We start from the raw sequence: 22,218 nt of genomic DNA on the forward strand, positions 1-22,218 counted from the left end.
GTTGTAGCATTGATTGCTAGGAAACTTAAAGGGGCCCATTTATCCCTATTTCTGTCCCCTGTGCATAATAAAGTGGGCCTGTGCCCATTTTTAAGAACTTTGGAAACTATGCAAGTCCTAAAGATCCTAACATTCATTCATTCATTCATTCAACAAACATTTGTTAAACTCTTTGTATGGGCGAGGCAGATACAAATAGGCAGATATAGTCTTTGCCCCCTAATCTCAAAGAGCTTAAAGTTACAGTAAAATTCAATAGAAATATTTTAATGTCTTTTTTTAAGATTTTATTTATTTATTTGAGAGAGAGAGGGAGAGCACAGAGGGAAAGCAAGAGGGAGAAGTACACTCTGCTTTGAGCAGAAAGCCCGACATGGGACTCCATCCCAGGACCCTGGGATCGTGATCTGAGCTGAAGACAGATGCTTAATTGACTAAGCTACCCAGGCACCTCAATAGAAATATTTTTAAAAGCCTGTGAAGACTCATGCCACCCATTTGAATCTTATTACTGGTCTTCTACATTATATTGTTACCTAAACTTTTTGAATGCTCTTTTGTTAACATTTGAAATACCAAATATTTCTTTAAAGAATATAATCCATAAAGATTATTGCTAAAACTAAATATCCTTCCTTATTTTTATCATATTTTTGGTATTTGCTTCTATCTTTTGTAATTGAATTAAAATATATTTTCATTTTTAATGCTCTCTTGAAGAAAGCATAATAAATAGAAAGGGGATATTAATCTAAGCAGTTTATAGTTTTATTTAAGCATTTTTCATGCCTGAACAGTATCAGGTAAATTATTGGCGAGAGTCATCTCTGGGCTTATAAGCATCACAGACTGCCACATGCTAGCTGAATAATTTTAATCAAGTCATTGATCTCCTCCTCTATAAATTAGACATGATAATATTTCTTATTTAACCAATTTTGGTTGTGGTGGAAATAAATTAGATAATCTTTGTAAATGAATTTTGTATAATTATATTGTTTTATATGATGTTTGGTTTGTGTTAACTCTCTCACAGGAGTACCTACTCATGATAGGACTAAATAATTGGATGCTCTGGGCTGCCTGTTTCTTCACATTCCTCTCTTTATATTCAGTTATCATCCTTTTGATGTGCATGATTTTCTTTGTCAAGGCAAGTGTCTAATTCACTGTAGTATGCTATAGCTAAACTTTGAGAGGAAAACAGATATATGGTGTGGACTTAATGGATTAAGGTTGTCAGGAAGTGAACACTTGCTTGTTGTTGACTCCACTCTGGAAACACAGGGGCTACTTAGTCTTTCAGCAAAATAAACTTTAAGTCTAGATGTATGGACTATTTGTAATTAATGAATTGTTTACTCATATCCCTGAGGTTTGTCATTAGTTTCACTAGTACTATTAAAATATTTAAAGATGTTTTCTTTCTCTTCTTTTGTTTTGCTGTGATGACATTTAGAGTGTGGCTAACTGGCTTCCTGTTTGTTTTGTTAGATAGATCCTGCGCCAATCATCCAGTACAGTGATCCATCTCTTATCTTCATCTTTTTACTATGTTTTGCCATCGCCACAATATTCTTCAGCTTTATGGTCAGCACGTTCTTCAATAAAGGTGAGTGTAAAACTCCTGGAAAGATAATTAGTGACTCAGTGGAGATTGTCTTCTTTGCAGAAATGTCTTTTCATGTAGTCTGCCTATTTCTAAACTGGATTTTTTTGGATTTTGGATTTGAGAAGTTCTTTATAGATTTTGGATATTGGCCCTTTATCTGATATTTCATTTGCAAATATATTCTCCCCTTCCATAGGTTTCCTTTTAATTTTGTTGATTGTTTCCTTTGCTGTGCAAAAGCTTTTTATCCTAATGAAGTTCCAGTAGTTCACTTTTGCTTTTGTTTCCCTTGCCTTTGGAGACGAATTTAGCAAGAAGTTGCTGTGAAGGAGCTGAATGATGTTGCCGCCTGTGTTTCCTTCTAGGACTCTGATGGATTCCTGTCTCACATTTAGGTGTTTCATCCATTTGGGTTAATTTTTTTATTGGAGTTCAATTTGCCAACATATAGCATAACACCCAGTGCTCACCCTGCTAAGTGCCCCCCTCAGTGCCCATCACCCAGTCATGCCAACCCCCCGCCCACCTCCCTTTCCACTAGCCCTTGTTCGTTTCCCAGAATTAGGTGTCTCTCATGTTTTGTCACCTTCACTGATATTTTCACTCATTTCTATCCTTTCCCCTTTATTTCCTTTCACTAATTTTTATATTCCCCAAATGAATGATACCATATAATGTTTGTCCTTCCCCGATTTATTTCACTCACTCAGCATAATACCCTCCAGTTCCATCCATGTTGAAGCAAATGGTAGGTATTTGTCATTTCTAATGTCTGAGTAATATTCCATTGTATACATAGACCACATCTTTATCCATTCATCTTTCAATGGACACCGAGGCTCCTTCCACAGTTTGGCTATTGTGGATATTGCTGCTATAAACATCGGGGTGCAGGTGTCCTGGCATTTCATTGCATCTGTATCTTTGGGGTAAATCCCCAGCAGTGCAATTGCTGGGTTGTAGGGCAGTTCTGTTTTTAGAACTATTTTTAGTTCTATTTTTCCTCTTTGAGGAACCTCCACACAGTATTCCAGAGTGGCTGCACCAGTTCACATTCCCACCAACAGTGCAACAGGGTTCCCCTTTATCCACATCCTCACCAACATTTGTTGTTTCCTGTCTTGTTAATTTTCCCCTTTCTCACTGGTGTGAGGTGGTATCTCATTGTGGTTTTGATTTGTATTTCCCTGATGGCAAGTGATGCAGAGCATTTTCTCATGTGCGTGTTGGCCATGTCTATGTCTTCCTCTGTGAAATTTCTGTTCATGTCTTTTGTCCATTTCATGATTGGATTGTTTGTTTCTTTGGTGTTGAGTTTAATAAGTTCTTTATGGATCTTGCATACTAGCCCTTTATCTGATAGGTCATTTGCAAATATCTTCTCCCATTCTGTAGGTTGTCTTTGAGTTTTGTTGACTGTCTCTTTTGCTGTGCAGAAGCTTTTTATCTTGATGAAGTCCCAATAATTCATTTTTGCTTTTGTTTCCCTTGCCTTTATGGATGTATCTTGCAAGAGTTGTTGTGGCCAAGTTCAAAAAGGGTGTTGCCTGTGTTCTCCTCTAGGATTTTGATGGATTCTTGTCTCACATTTAGATCTTTCATCCATTTTGAGTTTATCTTTGTGTATGATGTAAAAGAATGGTCCAGTTTCATTCTTCTGCATGTGGCTGTCCAATTTTCCCAGCACCATTTATTGAAGAGACTATCTTTTTTCCAGTGGATAGTCTTCCCTGCTTTGTCGAATATTAGTTGACCATAGAGTTGAGGGCCCACTTCTGGATTCTCTATTCTGTTCCATTGATCTATGTGTCTGTCTGGTTTTGTGCCAGTACCACACTGCCTTGATCACAGCTTTGTAGTACAACTTGAAATCTGGCATTGGGATGCCCCCAGCTCTGGTTGTCTTTATCAATATTCCCCTGGCTATTCGGGGTCTTTTCTGATTCCACACATATCTTAAGGTTATTTGTTCCAACTCTGTGAAGAAAGTCCATGGTATTTTGATAGGGATTGCATTAAACGTGTAAATTGCCCTGGGTAACATTGACATTTTCACAATATTTATTCTTCCAATCCATAAGCATGGAATATTTTTCCATCTCTTTGTGTCTTCCTCAATTTCTTTCAGAAGTGTTCTATAGTTTTTAGGGTATAGATCCTTTACCTCTTTGGTTAGGTTTATTCCTAGGTATCTTATGCTTTTGGGTGCAATTGTAAATGGGATTGACTCCTTAATTTCTCTTTCTTCAGTCTCATTGTTAGTGTATAGAAATGCCACTGATTTCTGGGCATTGATTTTGTATCCTGCCACACTGCTCAATTGCTGTATGAGTTCTAGCAATCTTGGGGTGGAGGCTTTTGGGTTTTCTACGTACGGTATCATGTCATCTGCAAAGAGGGAGAGTTTGACTTCTCCTTTGCCAATTTGAATGCCTTTATTTCTTTTTTGCTGCCTGATTGCTCAAGCTAGGACTTCTAGTACTATGTTGAATAGTAGTGGTGAGAGTGGACATCCCTGTCATATTCATGATCTTAGGGGAAAGGCTCTCAGTGTTTACCCACTGAGAATGATATTTGCTGTGGGCTTTTTGTAGATGGCTTTTTAGATGATGAAGAATGTTCTCTCTAACCCTACACTCTGAAGAGTTTTGATCAGGATTGGATGCTGTATTTTGTCAATTGCTTTCTCTGCATCTATTGAGAGGATCATATGGTTCTTGGTCTGTTTTTTTTTTTTTTACATTAAGCCTTTAATTTTTTTATAAATTTATTTTTTATTGGTGTTCAATTTGCCAACATATAGAATAACACCCAGTGCTCATCCCATCAAGTGCCCCCCTCAGTGCCCGTCACCCAGTCCTCCCCTTCCACCACCCCTAGTTCGTTTCCCAGAGTTAGGAGTCTCTCATGTTCTGTCTCCGTTTCTGATATTTCCCGCTCATTTTTTCCTCCTTTCCCTTTGCCATCAACTTGTCTTCTATGTCAATCGCTTGTTCTTCTACCTCATTAACCGTCATCGTTAGGAGCTCCAGTTTGGATTGCATCCCATTAATTGATTTTTAATTTCTGCCTGATTAGATCTAAATTCTGCAGTCATAAAGTCTCTTGAATCCTTTATGCTTTTTTCCAGAGCCACCAGTAGCTTTATAATTGTGCTTCTGGATTGGCTTTCTGACATCGAATTGTAATCCAAATTCTGTAACTCTGTGGGAGAGAGTACTGTGTCTGATTATTTCTTTTGTAGTGAGTTCTCCTTCTAGTCATTTTGCTCAATGCAGAGTGGCTGAAAACAAGTTGTACTGGAAAAAGGAAGGAAAAAGGGGAAAAAAGGGGGGAAACAAACAAAAAAACAAGGAGGGCGTGTCCTCTGATTCTGTATACTGTAAGTCCCTCAACTTCCCCTGGAGGTTTCCAGCGCTGCTTGGTTAAGAACTTGCTCTTCCCCTGTCCTTCCAGCAGGTCTTCTGGGGGAGGGGTCTACTATGCTGATTATCAGGTGTGTGCACCTGGGGAAGCTGCCCCGCCCCTGTCAGGTGCACACGGTTCAGTGGGAGCTGTTTATTCTGTGAGGCCCCTGCTCCCTGGCGCCTACTCAGTCCCAGGCACAAGGTGACATCAGGAGGAACAACAACAGTGGCGGTGGCCAGCTCTCCAGCCCTAGAGTCAGCTTCCGCAGTCACTACCATAGGCTCTCAGTCTGCAGGGACCTGGATGCTCCGGGGGCGGAGGGTACTGATATGCACCCGGCGGCAGGAGCGTCCTTGCTGCCCTGTTTCCTCCCAGCCTCTGCCTGTCCTGGAGGGAGCACTGGATCCTGGGCCGTGTCCCCTGGTGCTTTGGGCTGTGGGGCCTGTGCTGCTGGAATTGCGTTCCTGGGGCCGCGCAGCCCCCTCTGCCCGGAGCTGCCGCCTGAGCCCCTGGAGTGCTCCCATGGCCCCGCCTGGCATGCTCCAGCCATTTAGGGAGCTCGGCCCACAGTGTGTGGCATGCCCTTCCCTGGGGCACACCTCCTCTGTTTGTGACCTAGTATCATGACATAGACTGAATCTCATAGTATCTGGAAATACAATCTAGATATTTTCTGATTATGTCAATAATAGTATTTACATTTGTAATTTTTTGTGCTGAATGATAATGAATATGTAAAATTTCCACTAAGAGTTATAATATTCATGGTTACTACATTATAGAATGATAAATTCCAGAAAAATTAGTTACTGAGATGTTTAATTTCAGCCTTTTGTTTATTCAAAAAATGCTTTTGAGCATCTACTAAGTGCCACACATTGTATAATGGTAAGCAAATGGTGAATAAAACCAATTTCTGTTCTCACTGTGCTTATTTTATTACACTCTTTCAGTAACACAAAGATATTTGTAGTTTAGGTGTTTGCATGTTCCTTAAATTGACCTTATGATTTCTTTCTTTCTTATTTCCAGCACATTTTGCTGTTTCTGTTGGAGGTTTCATTTATTTTGCTACCTACTTTCCATTTGCCACAATCTCTACAAACTTTGGACAAATGACATTCACCCAGAAGCTAGCTTCTTGTCTCAGCTCAAATATTGCAATGGCACTGGGAACTAAATTCCTAGTCAAGGCAGAAATGGAGAGTGAGTATTTACTTTGTAAATTTGGCCATATTCTCATAAGATATTCACAGTTTTAAAATTGATTAATATTGTCAAACTGTGCTTCAAAAAATTATATTACTTCCTACCACCATCTGTAGTACATGAATGCTTCCACATTCTCTCTGTAAATTTACTCAAGTCTGTTAGTGCCTTTCCCTACTCCATTCGGAGTTCCTGGCTGCTGTTTAGTGCTAGGAGAGGAAGCAAAACAGGTCTGCTTTTAATAACTTTTTGTCTTCCTTTTTTCATCAGTGCACCATCTATGCAAAAAGTCTTCTAGTCTTCTCTCCTGTAGATAGATAGCATTTATCCCTGCATTTCAATGATTTTGGTTTTCTAAAATTATATTTTCAGTGAACATTTAGCATGAAGAGGGGTGGACAGAGAGGAGACAGTGTCTTAACCCATAGGTTTGCTTATTTTTCTCTAAGTTTATATTCCTGACTTAGTGTATTTTGGTTTTGTTTCACTCATAACTGATTCTTTGTGGCATGCTAGGAAGCATTTTACATGATTACTTGCTCAGATGTCCTAAATTCTAATGGTATAAGAAAGCAACTGACTGTAATAGGAATCTCTATAAAATATTAACACCTTTCTTCTTCACTCTTTAATTATGATGCAGATGGATAACTGTTTTAGTGTTAAATGGCACCTAAATTAAATGTCAACTGTTATCTCTTAGAAATTGGAATTAAGTGGAGTAACATCATCTCACCACCCAAAATGGAGGACTTTGACTTTATCCATGTGCTGGGGATGTTTTTATTTGATGCTTTCTTATATGGCCTTGTGGCCTGGTATATAGAAGCTGTCTTTCCAGGGGAGTATGGTATACCCAAGCCATGGAACTTTTTCTTGCTGGTGAGTTCTAATACTTCTGTTACTGAGAGAGGCTACAGCCCTTATAAATATGTATTATAATTTCTATAAAAGCCATCATGAATTGATTTTCCACTCTCTATAACTGAATCAATAGATCAAGTGAAAGAATCATTTTATTTTGTAAAAAGATTTAATTTATTTATTCATGGGAGACACAGAGAGAGGCAGAGACATAGGCAGAGGGAGAAGCAGACTCCCCACAGAGAGCCCAATGTGAAACTCGATCCCAGGACACTGGAATCATGGCCTAAACCAAAGGCAGGGTGCCCTGAAGGAATCATTTTTAATTACTCTGGCCATTCACTGGCCTTTTCCTGATATACTTTAAAGCACCCAGTACATATAACTGTAAATAATCTGTAGATCCTGGCCTATAGCCCCAAACTTTACAAATTCTGAGTAATCTGTCGCATTTTATAGGCAAATATTTCAGAAGCGATTGAACTCAGGTATACAAAAATTAATATAGCATGGGTCTTTGGGTGGTAAAAATAAGAGGTTTAGTTATGTCCCCTATCTGGGCACTCACCACCTGCTTTATATCCTTGTTTAGCACTGATGTCTTAGAGTCAGAGCCATAGCATTTTGAGAATCATGTGTAACTTGCCCTCCCTTCTCAGTCTTTTCTCTTATTCTCATTGACTTATATATTGCTAAGAGAAGATATGACAAAGAATGATACAATACTTTTTGCTAGGACCTCGTTTTAGAGCAATTCTCTTTTGTCCCTCTCTTGGACAGTTTTGGTTTTATTTTTTTTATTATTTTTTTTTTCAGTTTTGGTTTTAGTAGGATAGTTTGCTTTTATGCCTTGGGGATTCAAATTAAGCCAATTAGCTCCAAAATTTAATCCCAAGAAATTTTTAGCAATCCATCTTGGGACAAAAAGTAACAGGCTAGAGTATTTTCTAAAGCATCATTTTTCAATACCATTGCAGTGATTTCGCTTTTATTACCTCCCTTTTTTTAGCGCTCTCACTGGTTTGGGGAAACACCAGAGAGAAAAAAGGAAACAAGGCAATTTTATGAAACAAATGAAAGCAAGTATTTTGAAGCAGAACCTACTAATTTGGTGGCAGGTATCCAAATCAAACATTTATACAAGGTATTGCTTTTTTCTTGTTGGGACTGAAATTTAGTTTATAGTTCATTGTAAGTGATTATTACCAGAAATGCCAAGAAAAAGATCACATACTAATAAAAAGTCATGGCCATACTGTTTACTTCCTTTGAGAAAGATCAAAATTAAATTTTTTCAATATGTGATAAGAAGTTACATCTTTCTCCTTCCTCCAGAATAGATTCAGATTTTCTATAAACTATATGGTATCTTCCACAAATGCTCTCATTTTAAAAAGTAGAGTCTATTGGAGATGAATAATTTGAGTATATGAACATTAATTTCTGTTCACAAATGTTTTGCATTTATCTGTTATGCAATCTCTCCTCTGTCAAGCAGTTCATCAAGGAAGGACTTTTGAATCTCTTAATTTATCTCCACCAATAGTAGGCATGTAGTATTCAGGTAAACTGTACATTGGCTGGCATTGCCTCTCAAAGGTCTACCTAAGCTTAGTTTGAACTCTTAAGGAAGCCTTAGGAAACCCAGAGCCCTCCCTGCAAATTCAGCCTCAGGAAACCCAGAGACCTCCCTGCAAATTCAGCTAATTTTGGAGATGTGTATATAAATCAACAAAACAAAACAGCCTACTGAATGGAAGAAGATACTTGCAAATGATATATCTATTAAGGGGTTAATATCAAAAATATGTAAAAAAAAAAAAAAAACCTTATACAGCCCAACAAAAAAAAAAGAAAAAAAAAGAAAAGAAACAATCTGATTTTAAAAATGGGCAGAGGACCTGAATATACGTTTTTCCAAAGATGGCCAAAAGACACATGAAGGGATGCTCAGCATCACTCATAATCAGGGAAATGCAAATCAAAACCACAATGAGATACCACTTCATACCTGTCAGAATGGGTAAAATCAAAAACACAAGAAACAAGTGTTGGCAGGGATATGCAGAAGAAGGAATCGTCATGTGGGAATATAAATTGGTACAGCCACTGTGGAAATGGCATGGGGGTTCCTCAAAAAATTAAAAGTAGAATTACTACATGATCTAATAATTCCACTATTGGGTATTTGCCTAGGAAAAATGAGCTAACTTGAAAAGATGCATATACCTCAATGTTTGTTGCAACATTATTTACCATAGCCAAAATGTGGAAGCAACCTAAATGCCCACCAACCAATGAATGGATAAGGGAAAATGTGGTCTATATACATAATAGAATATTACACAGTCACAAGAAAGAGTGAGATTGTGCCATTTGACGCAACATGGATGGACCTAGAGTGTATTATACTACATGGAATAAGTCAGATGGAGAAAGACAAATATCATGTGATTCCACTCATAAATCAAGGCTAAATAATGAACAAACTAAAAGCAGAACCAGAACTATCAATACAGAGAAATGGTGGTTCTAAAGGGTAGGATGATGGAAGTTTGGGGAAAATGGTTGAAGAGGAGAGGAAGATACAGGCCTTCAGTTATGGCATGGGTATGTCAGGGGAATAAAAAGCAGAGCATAAAGAATATAGCCAATGATTTTGTAATAATGATATAATGAAACAGATGGTAGCTGTACTTGTGGTAAACACAGCATAATGTGTTAACTTGTCAAATTACTAAGTTGTATGTATACCTGAGGCTAATGTAAAGTTTTGTGTCAACTCTAATCAAAACTAAAAATATTGAGTAAAACTCTTGTTTTAGATGGAGAAATATCCAAGGGTGGTACCTCAGGGTACTATACAATCAAACAGTAGGAACAGTAACAAAGCATTAATTGTCAAGAGCCTCAACAGAAGCCAAAGGTAAAGAAGGGTTGTCTCAAATCTATGTGTAGAAGTGGCTTTTGTGGCTTTAGTGAACAAAATTTAAATAAATTTGTGCTACAGGAAATACCCCTAGCTTCTATTTAAAAGATTTGAAATAGTAAAAAATGAATAGAGGACTTTGAACTGCCAAACTTCTACAAACAGAAAGCAGGCTAGGAAAAACTCAGCTGCAGCCATAGGATGCTTTTCATGGCAAAGGAAGGATGATTGAGAAGTCAGAGTCAAGAGAATAGAAAGTGGAGCCAAGAACCTTGGAGAATCATTATCTGGTCTTCAGTCCTTATCAAAGAACTACCAACAATGTCAAATAGTAGATTTCAGAATTTCATTTGACTGCTTTATGTTTCTTGTCTTCTACTTAGAGTGAGACGGAGAGTATGTGTAGTGGTTAAGTTATGCATATCCCAGTACTTTGTGTTGGGTTTGTGGGGAGAGTGGAAAATGGTAGATTTCAAGTCTCTTTGGATCACAGATCTTCAGTTCTAGGGTAATTGTACTCCAAGAGGTAATCTCCAGAAACTAGATGACAGGAGGCTCATAGACACCTGGACCTGATTTAGATGACTAGACCCTGGACTTTGAGATGATGCTATAAAAGTTGAGACTTTTATAGCACTGAGAGCAGAGGAAGGTCTTTTTATGTGAGTACAAAATGAATCATTGGAGACAGAGGGCAGACTATGGTTGTTGGCAGCCTTCATGATGGTCCCAGGGATCCTCACCGATACTCACATTTTTGTGCAGTCCCCTTCTGCAGTAAATATGCCTACCTTGTAACCTGTATAATGCTGTGCAAGAGAAGTACAGGTCTTCCAGGACTGGATCATAGAAGTCATTATGGCTTTTGCCTTGACTGTGAATTACTTGCTCTGAAGATAGCACCATGTCATTCAAGCTGCTCATATGGACAAGAACTGAGTCTTCCCTAAACAATCAGAATGAACTTGAGTATGTCTACTTGGAAATGTATACCCTGATCTTGGTCAAGTCTTCAGATGACTTTAGCCCAGGTTGTCACTTGATTGCAGCCTCAGAAGACACTTAACCAGTCACATCCAACTAATCTATTACATGAACATGGTTTTGCAGTAGGCCTGGTCAAAGCAATAAGGAATATACTAGTGAGAGGAATACCAGCATCACTGATAAGGGCTGGCAGTAAGAGATACCTTAACAGAAATGAACTCACTTGTAGCAGTGGAAGTAATGTGAGTCCAACCAAATAGAGGATTGGTGGTGACACAGGCAGGAACAATTTTTCTAATAATACACTATGTCAAGTATAGTGTGGCAGTCTGGAACACCTGGCCCACAAATGATGGTTAGCAGAAATAGCTCTCTTGAGGTAAGATAGGAGTATAGCCAGTGAGGATATTGACCAACCAACACTACCAGAAGAAGTAAAAGTTGAATCATCAGGAGCTAAGACAGCACCTGATCTATATAAATTCAAGGTCTCCTTTACAGTTTCCAGTTTTTCAGAATTCACTCATTGACTTGAAGGAGGGTCTAGATTGGCTAGGTAGAAGTGCTCAGCAGCACTGCAGTAAATGTTTGTGATAATGATTACCCAAGTCCTGCAATTTATTCAGGTAACCATACTTGGAGATCCAAAGTATCTTCATGATCCTATTGTTAGAGCAAGGCTATGTTCAAGCTAGGTAATAAAGGTAATCTTAGCTTCTGATGACTTCAAGTAGGTACACTGGAACTACATTACCACCTAGTGGACATTTCTGTAGTTGCCATACAAATAATTAGAAATGACATACCCAATAGTTGGTATAACCCCTTATGTTGACTCCTTGGCCTCTGGGGATAAGCTGTCCTACTGGAAAAGCCAGGTGGAATCCTTTGAAACTGTATACCCCCACTGGCCAAGGTGGTAAATCAAAGGCAATATCACATTTATGGGAAAGTGGCAGAGATGAAAGCAGCATGAGTAGTAGTTCCCCTTAATCCCATTTAACTCTCCACTCTGGTCCTTGCAAACCTGTAGAGTGACAGTGGATCTACCACATATTCAAACAAATACTTCACCTATTTGCAGCTTTCGTATAATATGTGGTAATTCACTTGTGGTAAATTAACACAGCCTGAGAACATGGTATAGGGCTACTGATTTGGCAAATTCATTTTTCCTATATCAATGGGGATCTGAGATTTTTTTTGTATTTATTTGAATGGACAACCACAGTATATATTTATTTGTCCAGGGTTATAGGCTCCTCAGCTCTCTGTCCTAATAGAATCTGAAGGGACCTGTATTAGCTATATATTTTGCAGAGCATCAGTCTGGCCCCCTATATTGGTGAGCAGATCAGATAAGCAAGAAATAACAAGTATGTTGGAGGCCTTGGTTAGATATGTATTCTAAGGAAGAGACAGATAAAGCCTATAAAGGTTCAGGGACTTACTACATTGGTAAAATTTTTAGGAGTTAGTGATCTGCTATCTGCCAGTAATTCTTTCTGAAGGATAATTTTATGTATTTTATACCTCCTACCAAAAGGAAGATAGTGCCTGCTGGCCACTTCAGGTTTTGAAACCAATGTACTCTATACCTGAGAATACTGTTTTTACCCCATACCAAGTGGCACAAAAAGCTGCCAACTTTGAGTGGAGTTTGGAGCAGGAAAGGATACTGCAGCAGATCAAGGCTGTAGTAGTAGCACTCTTGCTGTTGTTCATCCCAACCCAACAGACTTTATGGTATTTGTGGGCATCATACTGAGAAAGTATATCATGTAGATTTTATGGTAAACCTCAGTGGAAGAATAACAATGCAGATATCTAAGGTTATGGATCAAGGCCATGCCATCAGCAATTGAAGCAGAGAATTATATTTTTCAAAAACAGTTCTTTTTTTTTTTCAGGATATTTGGTTTATTAGACTCAACAGAACCCACCCTATCTCAGACATGTGCCTGTATTATTGTACAGACCACCATGGCTGGCCTGAGTGAGGATGCTGTACTCTTGTCCTGACCTTAAAACCTTGGAATTGGTCATCCTCTACCCTCATGCGGCCTGCTTGCTCTCTTTGGCATTCTTTGCCCACCCTGCGTCTTTTCCCTCTTAAGGTTCAGCCCACGGCTGCATGGTCTCCCATTGAATCCATGGGGCAGCTGTTCCTAGATCCCTAGAAACCTCTCTCTTGGTGTCACTCATTTTAACAATCACATGCAGCCTAGGTCCCCAAAAAGCATCACTGGGAAAACAGGATGTAGAGATTAAAGACCTCTTGTGATGAGAAGTATGATTCTGAGGAAAATCATTGCTGTTTTCCTTTTTCTTTAATTTTTAAAGTATTTTTTATTGGAGTTCAATTTGCCAACATATAGCATAACATCCAGTGCTCATCCCGCCAAGTACCCCCTCAGTGCCCATCACCCAGTCACCCAACCCCCCGCCCACCTCCCCTTTCACTACCCCTTGTTCATTTCCCAGAGTTAGGTGTCTCTCATGTCAAAAACAGTTCTTGTATGCTGTTGGGCCTTGGTAGAGATGAAGCACCTGATCATGGAATACCAAGTCACTGTGTCCAGAAATGGCCATCATGAGCTGGGTTCCATCATAAGCTGAACCACCATATCAGTAAAGACAGGCAAGACCAGCAGTTACCCATCCTAAGATGAAAGCGGTATATCAAAGATTGAACATGAGCAAAATTAGTGGATATCAGCAAGCTTTGTGAGCAGGGAATCTAAATCTTCATGTCATCCACGACTATTGCTTCAGTACTTTTCCCTCAGCTCACACACGTGGTTGTACTGAGGTCTTATATTAACCAACTCACACAAAGGGAGTTCCTAGTTTGCTTCACGGGTAGCTCAACTTGGTACATGAGTAAAGGTCACAAATGATTAGCAGCTGCACTGGAGCCCCAAAAAGGAATAAACTTGAAAGACAAAAGGAGAAGAAATCTTCCTAAAGGACAGAACTTCAAACTGTTCACCTGGTCCTCCACTTTATGTCACAGGATTGGCCCCAAAACACTGAACTAGGCAGTGGTGAATGATCTGGCAAATTAGGGGCATACAGTGAGAAAGACTGGAAGATTAGGGACAAGAAATTCTAGAGTAGAGATACATGAGTGGAACTATAGGAATGAAAACAAAGTGGGAAGACCTCTGTAATGCATGTTAACATCCACCAAAGACCAACTATCACAGAAGAGGTATTAAATAACCATGTAGACAAATTTACTCAGGTAACACTAGCCAGCCTCTGCCATCAGTGATCATAGGAATAGAAATCTGTAGTGGCAGGAGTAGAAGAAAAACTGAAATACTGGCTCTCAGTCCCTAAGTAAATCTTACTATTCTTATTGCCACATTTCTAGCATCTCCTCAACAAAGCTTAGTTCTGAGGACCATCCACAAGGAGATGAGACATCTACTTGATGTCTAGATAAGTACGTAGGACCTCTTTCACATTGAAAGTGTCTTCATTTCATCTTACAGGAATCAGCATTTACTCTAGACACATTTTTGCCTGTAGAGCCTCAATCAAGATAACCATCCCAGAGCTTATTGATTGTTTGGTTCACCAGTATGGGATTTCACCTACTGTCACATCACAAAGAATTCCACTTTCCAGCAAAGGAGATACTGCAGTGAGCTCACAACAGTGAGCTACACTGGTCTATAATGTACATCCAGAAACTCCCATCTGAAGGGAGTGATGAAATAGCCTGCTGAGGGCATATTTGAGGCATAAAGATGGTAATCTGTGGAAATGAGTCACCATCCTTCAGATGGAGTATCGCAATAAAAGAAAGGACATTATGTGGTACTGTGTCCCCAAGAGGTAGAGACATGGTTGGAAACCAAGGGGTACAAGCAGGAGTGGTCTTAGTTACTAGTATTCTAGTGATCCACTTGAGCAGTTGGCACTTTCTGTCATTGCAGCCATGGCCTCTGATCCCTAAGAGGAAGGTACACCAAGAGTTCCTTTGAACTATGAACTGCTTACTGCCAAGGGACTTTAAACCTTTTATGCTAAGAGACCAACAGACAATATTGGGCAATAATTATAGGCCTTTATTCTTTCCCCCCCAGATTTTTATTTAAATTCCAGTTAGTTAACATACAGTGTATTATTAGTTTCAGGTATAGAATTTAATGATTCATCACTGAACATACAACACCCAGTGTTCATCAGAACAAATGCCCTCCTTAATACCCATCACTCATTTAACCCATCCTCCTACCCACCTCCCCTCCTGTGACCATGTTTTACTCTATAGTTGAGTTTGTTTCTTGGTTTGCCTCTTTTATCCTGCCTCCCCCCCGTATTCATTTGTTTCTTAAATTCCACTTATCAGCAAAATCATATGGTAGTTGTCTTTCTCTGACTGACTCACTTCACTTAGCATAAAACTCTAGCTCCATCCACGTCATTGCCTCACACCAGTCAGAATGGCTAAAATTAACACAGGAAACAACAGGTGTTAGTGAGGATGTGGAGAAAGAGGAACACTCTTACACTGTTGGTGGGAATGTGAATGAGTGTGACCATGCTGGAAAACAGTATAGAGATTTCTTTGAAAGTTAAAAATAGAACTACCCTATGATCTACCAATTGCATAATTAGGTATTTACCCAAAGAATACAAAAATACTAACTTGAAGGGATACATGCACCCCAATGTTTACAGCCAAATTATGAAAAGAGCCCAAATGTACATTGACTGATACTGACCTTTATTAAGTAGAGAGACATGATCTGATTTATTTTTCTATGAGAATACTTTGGCTACTGTGAGGATTATGAGTGGAAGAAAGAAGACAAATTGGAGGCTTTTGTAATAGCTTGGGTAAGATGTGATGGCAGCATGGACTAGTCTTGTGGAGATAGAGGTATAGAGATTCAGAATATATCTGGGGTTAAAGCTGAAAAGATTTGCTCTCTGGTTGGGTGTAAAATTGAAGGAAAAGGAGGAAGCTAATGTAGTTGGTTTCGTGCCTTGAGCAATGGATGGTTGGTGGAGCAATTTATGGATATTGAAGATACTGAGGGAGAATTTGAGATTTGCTTGGTTAGTTGGTTTTAAAGTGAAAGTTTCTTTTTAGACATAAAACTTTAGACATTCATCTAAGTAGAGATTTCAATAGCCTTTAAATAGCCTTTCTTGCCTAACAGCTTTTCATGGGATCACCTGAGGCCTTAGAATTACTGAACTGTATTTTGTCTTCATCCTCTGTGCAGTCTCTACTTAAGCAGTTCATGAGCCTGGCGCTTTGGTCTAGGGAGAAGAGAGGATAAGGAAAAAACCTAGGGAGAAAACATTTATTGCCATTTAGGGTAAAAGAGAAATAGCTTTTTTTGTTACACAAGATGTTTTGCTTTATTCACCATCAACAGATTATTTTGAAAGGAATATCTGTTTGAAAATAAATGAAATGGGCTTTAATCTCAAGTTTTTTATTTGGATACTGTGTTTCTTAAAGTATTTTTACTTCATTTTCATTAAAAATTTTACCCAAGCCATTTTACTAATTACATAGTGCCTGTGTCTCTTCCAGATAAGCAAATGCTTATATATCATCTCTCCTTGAAGTCATCTATCTTTTCTTAAATTTAAGGCTAATTGCCTAGAAATATCACTTCCCTGATGAGTTCAAGAAAATTTATGATTTTTAGAGTATTTAAGAAAGTTTCTTGTTTTCTAGAGTGAGAATGATGTTCTTTCCATAATTTTGTATCTTTTTAAAAGACTATTTATTTGACAGAGAGAGAGCACAAGCAGCAGGAAGGTCAGAGGGAGAATGAGAAGCGGGCTCCACACTAAGCAAAAGCCCAAAGTGGGGCTCAGTCCCAGGACCCCAGGATCCACGACCTGAGTCACAGGCAGATGCTTAACCAACTGAGCTACCCAGGCACCCCTTTTTGCATCTTTTTAAAAAGATATTTTTGTATGTATGTATGTAGCTGAGAGAGATAGTATGTGAGCAGGAAGGAGAGGGAGAGAGAATCTGAAGCAAAGGTCAACACAGGACTTGATCTCATGACTAAGAGACGGTAAACCAAGAGTTGGATATTTAACTAACTGAGTCACCCGGGTGCCCCTCCATATTTTTGCATCTTAAGCAGAAGCACTGCTAAACTATACATAAGAGATTTGAGATACCTATAAAACATCTACATTCTATCCAAGTTTTCTATTAGCAGTTCTCCAAACCAGGACAAATCCATGGATGGAAGAAGATTATGGCATTAAGATATTAATTGAATCAAAGCATAAGTACTTATTACTGAGGGAATGTTTATAGATTTACTGTGAAATTTTACAACTCATGTTCTGCCTTCAAATATTTTTTCTAGTCACATTTTCATCCTTCTTAAATTTGAATATTTTTCCTCATGGGATTGATTATATGGTATGGTTTCTTTTCCTTTTTTTTTTTTTTTTTTTTTTTTTTTACTTTTATATTTTTATTTATTTATTTTTTGGTATGGTATGGTTTCTTATATAGATAGTTGATATGAGTGCTTGTTCTTCCAAAGTGATACTGATAGATAAAATCAATATTTGTGTGTTTTCCTCAACAGGAATTCCAAGTACAAAATACTACCAAGATAGCTTTAAAAGACTTGTCTTTGAATTTATATATGGGGCAGATCACTGTTCTTCTAGGACACAATGGGGCAGGGAAATCCACTACTCTATCTATTCTCTCAGGTAAGAGTATATATCTGTTCAAAGTTTCCTCACATAGATACTGTAGATCAAGCCTACAGGACTTTTGTGTATTCTTTTGATAATTACAACTTAGTTCAGTGATACATAAAATTGTTCAGTAATCTACTTTCTTTTCAAATTGAAAATAATTTCATGTGAGAGATACCAGATAACAGGTTTTAAAAAGATTTTACAAAGCAACCACTATGAATATGCTCGAAAGAACTAAAGGAAACCATGATTAAAGAAATAATGGAATGTATGAAAACAATATCGATAGAAAATATCAATAAAAAGATATATATTATAAAAAGAAGAACAAGTGGGAATTATGGAGTTGGAAAATATAATAACCAAAGTGAAAAATTCATTAAAGGGGCTTAGCAGTAGATTTTTGTGAATTGTCACAAGAGAACACCAGGGAACCTGAAGATAGATTGATAGAGATTATAAAATGTGAATAAAACAAAGGAAAAAGAATTAAAGAAAATTAACAGTTCCATAGGAATTTTTGATAACTTTAAATGCAGCAGTATATATGTAATAAGGATGTAGGAGAGGAGAAAGAGAACAAAGCCAAAAAAGTATTCTACAAAATAAAGGCTGAAAACAGTAATCTACACATTTGAGAAGCTCCACAGACCTCAAATACAATAAATGTGAAAATATCATCACTGAGAAATACTATAGTAAAAAATTATTAAGGAGAAAATATTGAAATCAGGAAGCCAAAAATAATTTGTCACATTCAGTTACACCCCGGTAGGTCCAAAAGCTGACTTCTCATTAGAAATAATGGAGGCCAGAAGGCAATGGGATTATATTTAATAAAGTGTTGAAAATTTGAAATGATCAGTTACTACTAATAAAATTTAATCAGCAATGAAAAAGCTCCCAGTGACCAAAGCCCAGGAACAGATGTCCTCACAGGTGAATTTTATCAAACCTTTAAAGAGAAGTTAATGTTTATTCTTCTCGAAGCATTCCAAAAAATAGAAGAGAAAGGAAAACTTCCAAATTCATTCTAGAAGGCCAGCTATTACTCTGATACCAAATCAAAATACAAAAATAAAACTACAGGCCAATGTTTCTGATGATAATATATGTAATTCTCCTCAACAAAATGTTAGCAAACCAAATTCAACAATACATTAAAAGGATTCATTATGGAGATGCCTGGGTAGCTCAATGGTTGAGCGTCTGCCTTCGGCTCAGGGGGTGATCCTGGAGTCTCAGGATCAAGTCCCACATTGGGCTCCCTGCATGGAGCCTGCTTCTCCCTCTTCCTGTGTCTGCCAGTCTCTCTCTCTCTCTCTCTGTCTCTCTCATAAATAAATAAAATCTTTAAAAAAGGATTCATAATGATCATGTTGGATTTATGCCACAGATGCAAGAGTGATTCAATATTGGCAAATCAATCAGCATGCTACATTACAGTAGCAAGAGGCAGGATAAAAACCATACATTCATCTTAGTAGATGCAGAGTAAAGCATTTGACAAAACACAACATCCATTCTTGATTAAAAACTCTCAACAAAGTGTGTTTGGAGGGAACATTTTTCATTATGATTAATGTCATATATGACAAACCTACAGTTAACATCATAATGGCAGAAAGCTGAAATCTTCTAAGATCAGGAAAAAAAAAAGGATGTCTAGTCTCACCACTTTTTTTAAATTTTGTTTATGTTTGTTTATTTGAGAGAGAGAGAGAGAGAGAGAGGACAGGCATGGGGAGTGGCAGGCAGAGGAAGGGGGAGAAGCAGGGTGTGAGGCTCAACTCCAGGACCCTGGGATCACAACCTGAGCTGAGGGCTCAGTAACCACACCTTACCAACTGAGCCACCCAGGCACCACTTTTATTCAACATAATAGAAGAAGGTCCTAGCCACAGCAGTTAGACAAGAAAAAGAAATAAAAGGCATTTAAATTGGTAAGGAAGACTTAAAACTATCAGTATTTGTAAATAATATATATAGAAAACTCTAGAGACACCACCAAAAAACTATTAGAATAAATGAATTCTATTAAATTACAGAATACAAAATTAATATGCAGGGGAGTTTGGGAAGACAGCAGAGTAGGAAGACCCTGAGCTCACCCCATGCCACGTTTGTAACTAGGTATCATCCACATCCAAGTAAATAAATTGGAGAGTGATCCAAAGACTGGCAGAACAAATTCCACAACTAAATATAGACAAGAAACTGCATCTGAAAGATTAGGAAGATCAGAAAGGTAGAGGGAGGCTGCCTGCAGGAGAGAGGGAGTTGTCCATGGATAGGGCAGAGAAATGGATCTTTGCACCAGAGAGCTCACATGGAGAAGACTAATCCCCATAACTTTTGGCTTTGAAAACCAGAGAAGCATAATTCTTTGAATTTGTAAAACCAGTAGAACTTGGAGCCTGGAGCTTTAAAAGTCAGCTGATTCAATACAAGGCAAGCAGAGAGGGCCAGTGATAGCTGGGTCACTGCCCTTAAAGACAGCAGCCTGCACAGAGAGGCAACATAAAAAGAGCAGTTTATAAAGTGCTAGGAGCAAATGGGAGACAAATCTGTTCATACTGATTTCAGAACGTGTTGGAGGACCTCTCCAAAACTGAAAGAGCTGGCAGGCACCCTTTCTCCCTTCCTCGCTCCCACCCCCGAATCCCCTGGCCCCAACATAAACATAGGGCCATTTGAGGCAGCTGGACTGCACATACACTTACTACCTAACCTAGTAGTTGTGCAATGCCCTGAGTTCTCCTAAGATCTTGTCCACTTTAAACCTGCTAGCTTCAGTCCTGGGCTCAGGACAAATTTTGGTAAAGTCACATATGCACCCTGTCCTGCTATTGTGTGCCCTGCAATTTGCTTTGTTACACCCAGACATCCTTGTGTGCCAAGCCCAGTCTCTTGCCCCCAGCCACTGCAGGACTTAAGGGGATCCAGCATAAGGCTAGTGGCCCAGTGCAAATTTGCTAACATTGTCACCTCATTCCCAAGTTCCCTGGCAGCTACACCCCTTCAGAGCTGGCCTGCCTAGATCCTAGGCATCAGAGGGCACACTGCAGACAACTTCACTGAAAGGAAAGTGGCTCAGGCACAACAGCAAGACATAAACAGTACTCTTTTAAAGTGCCAAGCTCTGATGAACAGGGGTGCTGCACTGCAAGGCACTTCAGGACCTCTTCATAAAGTCACTACTTTCAAGATCAGAAGACATAGCTGACTTTCCTAAAACACAGAAACAGACATAGAGAGGCAAACAAAATGAAGAGACAGAGAAATTTATTCCAAATGTAAAAACGGGACAAGGCCACAGTCAGAGATCTAAGTGAAACAGATACGAGTAATGTGCCTGATAGAGAATTTAAAGCGATGATCATAAGGATACTCACTGGAACTGAAAAATGAGTGGAAGACATGAGCAAGACCCTTTAACACAGAAATAAGGAACAACATAACAGAGATAAAGTGCTCAATAAACATAGATGAGAAACATGCTTGTTGGAATAAATTGCAGGTGGGAGAAGTAGAGGAATGAATTAGTGACCTAGAAGGCAAAGTAGTGGAAGTAATCAAGCTAAACAGAAGAGAGAACAAAAAAATTCTGCAAAATGAGAATAGACTTAGTGAATTCTGACTCCATCAAATGTAATAACATTCGTGTTATAGGAGTCCCAGAAGAACAAGAGAAGGAGACAGATAATTTATTTGAAGAAATAATAGCTAAAAACATCCCTGTCTGGGGAAGGAAACAAATATCCAGATCCAAGAGGCACAGAGAACCCCCATCAAAATCAACAAAAGCAGATCCACAGTAAGACATATTGTAATTAAATAGGCAAAATATAGTGATGAAGAAAAAATTTAAAAGCAGCAAGACAAAAGGAACTGTAACTTGCAAAAGAAAACCCAGAAGACTAGCAGGAGATTTTTCAGAAGAAAGTTTGCAAACAAGGAGGGAGTGGCATAATATATTAAAATTGCTGACAGAAAAATCTGCAGCCAAGATAGAATACTTCTCTCCAGGAAGGTTATCATTCAGAATAGAAGGAGGGATAAAGAGATTCCCACAGAAACAGAAACTAAAGGAGTTCATGACCACTAAACCAGCCTTGCAAGAAATATAAAAGAGGACTCTTTGAGTGGAAAAGAAAGACCAATAATGACAATATAAAGGTAGGAAACACAAAATCAGTAAAAATGAATATTTCTATAAAAAAAATCAGTCAAGGAACTCACAAATAAAACAATATAAAAAATAACAACAGGGCAGCCCGGGTGGCAGAGCCGTTTATTTTAGCCCAGGGCCTGATCCTGGAGACCCAGGATCGAGTCCCACATAGAGCTCCCTGCAGGGAGCCTGCTTCTCCCTCTGCCTGTGTCTCTGCCTCTCTCTGTGTGTCTCTCATGAATAAATAGATAAAATATTTTTTAAAAAATAACAAAAAAAATAAAATAAAATAAAAAATAAAAAAAATAACAACGTATACCTAAA

At 38.5% G+C, this 22,218-nt stretch overlaps 1 protein-coding gene across 1 annotated transcript in view; it reads left to right on the plus strand.

Annotated features, from left to right (window-relative positions):
• Positions 1-22,218, plus strand: part of LOC140639190 (phospholipid-transporting ATPase ABCA3-like) — a 136,316-nt gene that overhangs the window by 37,896 nt on the left and 76,202 nt on the right. The window contains exons 6-10 of the mRNA XM_072837688.1: positions 1,495-1,612; positions 6,053-6,226; positions 6,933-7,111; positions 8,103-8,237; positions 17,600-17,729. Of these exons, the coding sequence (XP_072693789.1) occupies positions 1,495-1,612; positions 6,053-6,226; positions 6,933-7,111; positions 8,103-8,237; positions 17,600-17,729 (736 nt within the window). The remainder of the gene's footprint in view (positions 1-1,494; positions 1,613-6,052; positions 6,227-6,932; positions 7,112-8,102; positions 8,238-17,599; positions 17,730-22,218) is intronic.

This window comes from Canis lupus, chromosome 8 (genome assembly GCF_048164855.1).
Source record: "Canis lupus baileyi chromosome 8, mCanLup2.hap1, whole genome shotgun sequence".
In the NCBI taxonomy this organism is placed as follows: domain Eukaryota; kingdom Metazoa; phylum Chordata; class Mammalia; order Carnivora; family Canidae; genus Canis; species Canis lupus.